A 9331-nucleotide genomic window follows, 5' to 3' on the forward strand; every position below is an offset into this window, starting at 1 on the left:
TCATGTCATCAGTGTCTTCTCTTGTGATGGAGAACATATGATTTTGAAATGGCCATCCTCAGGGGCAGGGATAGCCCCAGCGCTTCCTGTACTGGGTATCCCAGCCTGAGACGGAGCTGCCCTTGCTCCAAGGTGATAGAAAGGGCTGTGACATGGCTTGGTCTCCTGCATGGCAGGCCCTTGTTCACGGAAGCAGAAGCCACAGGTTTCCACAGGTTCTGCTACTCTGCTCCCAGTGGATCCACCTCCAACACTCCCTGCTTCCACCAAGTGATCTGTAAAGACACAATCTGTATTAGAGCAAAAATTCACAGGAGGCGGGTGCTGCATCATTGTAGGGGGCTGTTGGATGTCTTCCTCCCTTTCTCTGGGTGATCCTGAATGGAGAACCACCTCCTTCCTGACCATGCAACAGCCCTGTAACTACGGTAACTGCTGATGGGGAAGAGCAACATTAGCAAAAGGCCAGGTATTACTGACTTGTTTAAATTAGATTTAACAGCAAGGAGCAAGGAGAACCAGTGCCATGTGATGCCCTATGGAACACCAAGGTATGGGAGAATGTTCAGGGCTGGTCCTAGGACTGGAGAGAACATCCATTTTCTGTCCTCACTAAACCAGCGCCAGTTGCCTGGTATGTGTTCTGTTGCCTGTGAACAAACTGAGGGTTTTGTAACTGCATAGATCTAATCCCAGCACCTTGACTTTGTGGAAAGATGTAGAACTCAAGGGAAGCTATATCTCTGCCGAGAGAGCTGAATCAGGGAGCGTACTCCCCAAAGATAGGTGAGTGGCAGGGGTAAGGGGCATTACCACCACATGACTAGGAATCTAGCTAACTTGGACACTTTGAAAACAAATAACTGTACTGCCCCTGGATTAACCATTCCTGCTGCAGAGTGTGTAGTCAGAACACAGAACAACGTGGAGGCTCCAGACTAGCTCCTGAAAGTGCAAATGACTGGCCTGTATGTCCATTGAGCAGATGGAGTGAAATGCAAAAAACCACCCCCACAGCTGGAAGAGTTCTAAAAGTGGGACAGGTGGAGCAGTCCATTTTCATCATCTAGGCTCTCAGAACAAAGAGGGAATAATATTTTTTGTCCTGAAAATACAACATATCATTTCCAACCTGAGGGTGATCTTTTAAAATCAGTGTCTAATCCCAAAGTGTCATCGGAGAGACCGCAAGCTGCCCACCACTGGTCTAGATGACCAGAATGATCCCTTCTGGCTTTCTCCTCTGAACACGATCTCTTCCAAAGCTCACGGAGAGGCACGTTAGGGCATGGGTGAGAGAACTCTGCATTAGGCCCCAGGACTGGCTGAAGCCCAGAAATGTTCTCTGCTCTTTAGAAGCAGGGCCTCCCTTGCAGTGGTCTGTCTGAGATAGGCCCAAGAACTCAGAACAGCATCCTAGGAAGGACAGTGTTCTTCCTTTGGAACCTCCCAGCTCCTTTCCTCTGGAGTCTGAGGCTGAGCTCAGTCACTTCTTTCCCTTTGGGGCATGGGCTAGAAGCCAGGGAGCACCAGCTCATCCTATAATCCCTCCGCGGGCCTCTACCACGTGTGGAAGTCTGTCCTCTTCCCAACCAGCCACACTGTGGCAGGATGTTCTTTGCTGTCCAGCTCTTATCTCCCAGCTCAGGAGTGTTAGTGGGTATTTCTAGCCACTCACAATAGCCCGCTTGGACTTTTTTGCCCTGTGACATCTTTCTGCTCCCGAGGCTGGTACTTACCTTTCGAGGAATCCTCTCTCTTGTGGCAGGTCCCAGGGGCAGGCTGGCAGGAGACCTCCGTTCCCCTCCTTTTGAAGTGAGTCCAGCCCAGCAGCAAAGAGCAGATCACAGTGCAAAGGCAGAGCCCCAGTAGCAGGTATACAACCAGCCATTGGTCTTGATCACTGCCTGGTTTCTGCTCCTGAGCAGCCATTGTGGATGAGGTAGTTACCGGTTTATCTGAAAGCCAGTCAGACACAACCCCATCTGTGTTGGGCAGGGTAGGGCAGGGCAGGACAGGAAGGGGTTCGTTGCCCTGGCACTACAGCAGTCAGATGCAGACTCTGAACCTGCCTTGGAAGCAGTCCCTTCTCTGCGGGGAGGTCCCCTCCCATTTGGTTAGTGGAGCAGCCCTTGTCCTGTGCAGCTTTGCTCCCTCTCTACATAAATACCATGGCACGGCTCCTCCTTCCCCGCCCCTTCCTCAGGATGTGCAATTTTGGACGACAGGGTGAAGTTGTTCCACCCCACCTGCACCCAAAGGTAGTATGGCACAGTGAGAAGCCCGATGGCATGACAGATCCAGCTAACAATAGCGTGAATCAAAGGAAGACGGGAGAAATACACACTTCTTGGCAGGAGATGGAGAGTCAAAGGTGGACACCATGGACTGGGGAAGGGGGTGCCCTGGTCTTTCCTCCACCACCATCCTAGACAAGCTCATACAGTCTAATCCAGAGATGGCTGGTGACCAGAGGTATACCCAGACCAAGCAAGAGAAGTTGCACCTGGGCCCTTGGTTAGAATGTCCCCAAAGCAAAGCTTGCATGGGCCTGGAGCCTGCCTCCAACCCTCCTGGAGAGCACTCTCCAGGACCTTTGCCAGGTGTGCCCTGCAAGACTTACTGCCACAGAACGGGAGGCATTGGCTTGGGTGCTGCCCGCAGACGGCTGAGCAGTTGATGCAGTTTCTCAAGAGCTCATCATAGTAGAAGCCAGCTTGCTTGCTGCATTCCATGGAGGCTGGAGAGAAAAACACATCCTGTTCAGTATGTCACTGGAAGGACTGTGCCTAGAGCTGTGTGTGTCGGCCTGCTTGCTGGGGCAGGGGAAGCCTTGTTGTCAGAGCCAGACTAGTGCTGACAACATTTGCCATTTTATCCAGAATCTGGTAATATTTGATGGTTTCCTACAGTCCCAGCATATCCAAACATGAAAGTCTCCAGCCATATCAGTTATGTGAAGTAAAGGCCTAGGCCTTGTGAGGCAGAGAAAAGCCGAAAGCTGAGAGCCTACAATGACTTCAGGGATTACCAAGCTGAAAGCAGAAGGAAAGTCTAACAACAAAACCTCTGGAAGAGTTTAAGGTCCAAAGGCTGCATCAGATCATCTGGCTAGGTTTTCCGTCTATCATCCGCCACCAGCCCTGCCCAGCCCTAAGTCCCAAACCAGCATTAGACCCTAAGTAGTACAGTCCTCAGCTTCATAAACTGTTCTGTGCCCCGGGCACAGAAAGGGGGACCCTGATTTGTAAGCTAGTCTCTGGACTCTGTGGCACCTGACTCATTGTTTTTGAACAGCTGGGTTGGCAGAACTTCAGCACCCATCACCTTGATGGCCAATGCAGCCACATACTAAGTAACTGGGAAGCGTATTTGTCCGAAGTTACTGAGAGAGCGCTACATGGGTGATTCACATGTACGACACTGTGTAATCAGGCGCTGGCTGCAGCTGGGTTTCAGTAGCAAAACCTGCTCCAAATTGCTAATCTCTGAGAGCCCCTGTCAGAAAGGTCACAGATTAGTTAATAACCAGGTGCTGTCGCCTCAGGTGGTGTGGGAAACCTGCCCTGTGGCTGGCCCATGGAATGCCAATGCTGGTGAGCTCAGGGGCCTGCTCCCTCCCGGGAACCTGTGGGCTGCTGAGCCTTGTTCTAGTTTTAAGGGGCAGATCTCACAAATGGGAGGGAGCAGCTTCGGGAGACTGCAGTGACCTGGCCCTGAGAAGGGGACTTCACAGGAGCTGTGGGAGAAGGAGCAGAGTCTCATACAGACTCTCTGGTTTCTGGTGTACGCTGGGATGGGCCACAGGGAAGAGTGGCTGAGTCAGCCATGCCCCCGGGGGATGCGCGATACATTTCGCCAACCATTCTGGCTTAATAGCTGAAGCCAAGGCAGAGCATTGAGATTTCCCCATGTGGGGGTTCGGTTCTTATGTGTATCCAAAAGCCTTTAAACCAGCCCCTTGTTAGTGTCACTCTGGTAAATTCCTTCAGCCAAGTCACCTCCCTGTTGCAGCCCAGTGGGATAATACAAACGTCTGAAGACAAATGCGCCCACATGCCAAAGGTGGGGCATCACCAGCCACTTGCGCCCAGTATGCATGCGTGGCCGACCTGCCAGCTTCCCCGGCACTCACCGCAGAAGGCAATGCATCTCTCCACAGTGGGCCGATTACATGCAACTCCGCAGGAGATGCATTGGCACAGGAGTTTGTCCCAGTACTGATGCTGTGTGCAATTCGTCATGGCCTTGCACCTTGTGCACTTCAAAGGCATGTCTGCAAAACAGAAGGGTGGGGTGGAGACTTGGAGACACCCCTAACCTGGCAGCTGTGAATACTGGAGAGGATCCATGAATCAGTGAGCACTGGGCATGTTTGAGTGGTGGACATGTTCTCCTGCAGTAAATCACTGTCCTTAGGGATGAACAAGTGCCTGTCTCTTTCTTACCCCAAACTGCCCCCTGCGTGTTTGTCAGAGCTGTAACACTGAACAAAAGGAGCGTTCCTGCGGAGCTGTGCTAGAGACTACCCATCCTCAAGCTTTTCTTATTCTTTCAAGGACAACTCAGGCTGTGGCACTGCGGAGAACACCCTCGTTCCCATGGCAACCCTGGCCTATTCCCATCCTTCCCAAGGTTTAGATAAGGGCCCACAATCACAAAAGTAGTTAGGTACCTAATTCTTCTGGATTTCAATGGCTTGGTACTGTACCTCCCTCGCTCCATTTTGTGTGCCGCACATTTGTGTGTGTGTGAGAGAGAGAGAGAGAGAGAGAGCAAGTTGCAGATTCTGCTTGTGTGAGAGCTGGGTGTTCTCTGTGTGCATTTCACCAAGTTACATGTTCAGGGGTGTGTGTGTGTACATCAGATATGATTGAACAAGTGTAGGAAAGGGAAAGCTGTCAGAAGAAAAGGCCAGGCATGATCAAGATGTGAAATTGGCAAATAGAAGGGGGTTGGCAGACCACCATGCTCAAGTGAGACACAACCAGCCATGCATTTTTATCACCTTGCCCTGCAGGCGGATCCATCGAGCAGTTCCAGTGCAGGAGGATGTGGTTTGTGCTGTAAATGCAACTGCTTTAAAGGGACCCAGCAAAAGGCAGAACCAGGGCTCTGGATCTGACCAAGATCACAGCAGTGCTGCCAAACAGAACTGGCATTTAATCACACCCAGAGGCAGCCAGGTGAGAAGTGGGGCCCTGGGCCTAGCTGCACTGCAGTACTGAGGCCTAGATCAAGGTGTCCATTCACTTGGAAAGGTAACAGACCTAAGGCTGAGGGCAAAGAACTCACAGGTGTTCACTGCAACTTCCTGTCGATTCCCCTTCTAAAGTGTCTGAGGCCTGATTCTCCTGTCATGTGCCTGAGGGTGCCCGTTACATCAGAGCCAAGAGGATGTAAAATGCTCCCATTCTGGCAGGTGGAGAATTGCCTCTGCTTTGCACAGGTGTAAGTATGTGCACAAGGCAGCAGAGAGAGTGACCAATGTTCAGTGGCAAATGCTGTTCATGTTCACCCTGGAAACGTTTCTACTTAGCGAAGGGCCGAGAGCTGCTCTCCAGAGTGGGGTTGGGCTCAGGGGCCCTCTGATCTCATCCGCTCTTGTGGCAAAAAGCTGCCACCAAAGAACAGACCCTGGGGGGGTTGAGGAGAATTCCGTCGTCTACAATGTGGCATGAGGTGGACTGGAAGACACGGGGTGGGCCTGGAATTGCCCACGGACGCACGTTCTTGGGAGATCATGGCAGGGTCCAAACAGTTTAGGCCCCAGGCGGGACATGAAGCCAAACTGCCATGGGTGATTCCAGATGCCCCACTCTGACCCCAACCCCTGGATATTTTGAAAGGCTTTGGTCTGAGGTTCTGGGTTCAGCCCACAGCTGCTGGTCTGTTGCCTGTCCTGCATGGTCTCTGATCTTTTCTCTCCAAGTCCCCAGCAATAGCACGTGTGGCTTCTTCTCCAACCTGCCTGGCAGCACAGCTGGGGTTTTCAGTGGTGTGGCCACACAGCAGAGCTCAGTACCTCCTTCCTCTCTGCCCTGCGACTGTGGCTACCAGCGTTCACGACACCCAGTGCAAACAGCTGCTTGTAACGCACAGTTCTACAAACCCGCTGTGCCCTTGTTGCCCACGTGTGGCCTTGGACTGGAGATCTGCCGCAGGGAAATGAACACCCTGTTGCTGAGATGCTCTTGCGCTGCCATTCACAAGGAGCAGTGCTGGGGTGAAGCTCCAGACTCCTCTCTAATCTGGCTGTTGGGGGTCCAGATCTTTTCACGCTCCCTGGGCACTGAGTACTCCATCATTTGAAAGAGGCACTCGTGGCATATGGGCCTGTTAGTGGCCTCTCCGCACAGGCACAGATCCCCAACCAGCCTGGCCATGTGCAGCAGGGTAGCACCGTCCTGCCCTCTCTGGAGGAAGATCTGTTAAAGGGCAGAGCAGGGCATGGACTGGGCTTATACTTGTTCATTCCAGCGGCCCTCGTTTTCCCTCCCTGCTACAGCCCAGTGGGTCCATGTTCCTCTCCCCTCTCTCGTAGCTCAAAGCTTGGCCATGTGCGCGGCTCTATTCAGCTGTGGCGCAGCCTCCCCCGGGAGCCGAATGTGGGGTTTCAAAATGGCAGTGGAGTGTGCAGGCAAGTAAATGAAGGGATATCTAGCAAATGAGGCTGCCTGCCCCTGCTTGCATGAGAGAGTCCCAGCCCCTTACTTCCCAACCCAGCACCACAGCACCTGACTCTGTTGTCCTCCCCCACTCCCATCATGACCCTAGCAAAACCTGCTCCCCTCACCAGTCCTTACTGCGTAATAAAAGAGCAGAGAGGATACTCACCCGCAATCTCATCTCAGTCCAAGTCTACTCTCTCCCAGCTCCTGCCATCTCAGTGTGAGCTCCAGCCCCGGAGCCTGCTCGTTACTCAAGAGGTGTATAATTAGAGATAGATTTGATTAGAGCCTAGGCTGTGTGTTTCCTGGGGTTTCCCCCAACATTCTTTCTACGCAAATGAACCTGACATGCGAAGGATTGAGTTGACTCCAGTGGGGCATCCCTGGGGCAGTTGTACAGCAGCTCCAGATACCCTGCAGGCCTGGGGCCATGTTCCAGTGAAAACACCAGGAATAGAGCAGCCGCACCAGCCACGACACCGTCGGTGGAATGCTGCCGCATGGCGCCCATCCCACCCAGGCATGGTGGGATCGCAGAGGCCCGAACGCAGGGAAAACAGCTCAGTGGAACCAGAGGGGGACTTCTGGAGGAGATGCATCACCCTAACGTGCCATCTCTGGCAGGGTCTGTCCATTCTCTGCTCCTTCGGGTTTGGAACCAAACATGCAAATAAAGCCAAAAAGTGTGTCGTCGTCGCCCCCCACTTTGCGATTCCCACCACCCCCACTGCAGGAAGGGTGAGAATGGGAGGGGAGCTTTCTTCTGTTTTCTACAGGGAAAAAATCTCAGACTAAACTTATTGCAGACTAGGGCATCTTTAAAGCACAACCAAAGGGGGAAGGTCTTGCTATGTAAAGCATGCTTTGCAGGTCTATGTGGCCGGCCGGGGTTGTATTCCAGTGCAGCGTATGGGTACGCTGAGGCCTTGTGAGCACTGGGAATGTGTCTCTATAATCTGCTGTGTGTGTTACCACTCCAGGCACCAGGTTTTCAACTGAGCTCAGCATCCACTGGATGGCTGAGTTTGGGGCCTAAATGGGAGCTGCACTCCTTTGGCGGTCCCACCTGCTAAGCAGGGATGGAAAGAAGAAGCTGTTTGCAGCATACAAGAAGTTCTCATTCCTACAGAACCCAGGAATGATGCTACATGCAGCTGAGTGCCAATCGGTGGCCCACTAATAACTCATGATTCCCCCTATGCAGACATTGGGCATGCCCCTAACAAGCGGTGATGGAGGATTCTGAGTTCTGGAGTCAGTTGGGGCAATAGTGGAGACAAGGTGCCGGCCCCTTCTCCCCAACTCCCACCAAGGCAGGAGTTGGAGTGTAAGGTCACAAGGGAGCATCAGCTCTTGCAATCTGGCCTCCTGGATAACATCAGCCTCCTCTGTTACCTGGCCATTAAACCCAGCAGCTGAAATTAGGCCAAAGTATTCCAACTCGCGGGGAACCAGACCGTTATGTGCCACAAGCAGAGACTAGGAAGAACCCAATTCCCCACAGTGGCAGGGAAATGATTAAGCGAGAGAGACCCAGCTTATCCTGCCAAACAACCAGTGCAAAAATTCCCCAAGTTCAAAGCCAGTATGTGCTGGGGGAAATTCCTGCCTGACTCCACCTAGGGCAGGAGTGGCCAACCTAGTTAGGGACTAAGAGCCACGTGGATAGAGAGCAAAGAGCCACGTATTATATGTTTACTTTTATCACTCTACATAGAAAAAAATATGTAATATGTGACTCAGTGCCCTCCCCAAGAGCCAGGCACTCCCAGCCTCCCCCTCTAACTCAGTGCCCTCCCCCTCCCCCAGAGCCAGGTACCCCCAGTTCCCTGCTCAAACTCGATGGTGGTGACTCATTGGACCTGCCACTGCCACCGCATGCTTCTCCCGCCAAGTGCTGGGGTGTGTATGCAGAGAGGCGGGCAGCTCGCCCAGCGCACGGCTCCAAGGAGGAGCCTCATTTAATGGCTCAGAGAGCCTCATGCTGCTTCAGAGCCACAGGTTGGCTCCCCGACCTAGGACGACCAGTTAGGCCCTGAGGCTGTGAGCAAGAACTAGCTGTGCAAGGAATGGAGACAGAGTCCTTGGGGCCAACTCAGAGCCCAGCCTCTCCATGCAAAGACCCACCTCCCATCCTGGCCAGTCCTGACTCTGAACTTCAAATGAAACCCAGTAGATTGGTTTAGATGAGAAGCATCCCGCCGTGATCCTTACATGCTGTACGGTGAAAACCCCATTACCTGATGCTGGTCAGAAGGACGACATAAAGTGCTATTTACGCTGGCTACCCCCCGCGTCTGGTCTATTGTGCTCCTGCTGCAGTTGCTAATGCCTAGCTGCTTTGCACTGTAGCAAAGCGTGGACAATTTTTGGCGGGCAAATAAAGACCCTTATGTGAATGGCCCCTAAGGCGCTGTATTGGGACCTCACAGGGTTACAGCCTAGATCTGGCAGAGCTGCCCAGTCACCTGAAATGGTAGAACACTCCTATTGGCTCAACATGGCCTGGGCTTGTATTGAATGTGGGATGAATTTTGGCAGCAAACTACAATGACCATTGTTCTGGTGGCAGGCGAGGACCCTGCTGAGGATCAGCCCACACTGTTGTGTTCCCATCTAAATTCCTGACTGGATTGAAAGAAAGTGAGGAAAAGAGACCA

At 52.7% G+C, this 9331-nt stretch overlaps 1 protein-coding gene across 1 annotated transcript; it reads right to left on the reverse strand.

The window, feature by feature from the left end:
• TNFRSF13B (TNF receptor superfamily member 13B) lies at positions 1 to 4274 on the reverse strand. Its single transcript, XM_075011228.1, has 4 exons — positions 4136 to 4274; positions 2624 to 2740; positions 1740 to 1958; positions 1 to 275 (listed from the first exon to the last, which is right to left on the reverse strand). Exons 1-4 carry the CDS (start codon positions 4272 to 4274, stop codon positions 1 to 3), a joined length of 750 nt encoding a protein of 249 aa, XP_074867329.1.
• Between the last annotated feature and the right edge of the window lie 5057 nt (positions 4275 to 9331).

This window comes from Carettochelys insculpta, chromosome 16, assembly GCF_033958435.1.
Source record: "Carettochelys insculpta isolate YL-2023 chromosome 16, ASM3395843v1, whole genome shotgun sequence".
Lineage (NCBI taxonomy): Eukaryota > Metazoa > Chordata > Testudines > Carettochelyidae > Carettochelys > Carettochelys insculpta.

Coding starts and splice junctions, on each gene's coding strand:
- TNFRSF13B (XM_075011228.1), bottom strand. CDS start 4,274: ATGCCTTTGAAGTGCACAAGGTGCAAGGCCATGACGAATTGCACACAG. Junction 2,741..4,135: donor GAGATGCATTGCCTTCTGCG/GTGAGTGCCGGG, acceptor TTTTCTCTCCAG/CCTCCATGGAATGCAGCAAG. Junction 1,959..2,623: donor ATGCCTCCCGTTCTGTGGCA/GTAAGTCTTGCA, acceptor ACTGGCTTTCAG/ATAAACCGGTAACTACCTCA.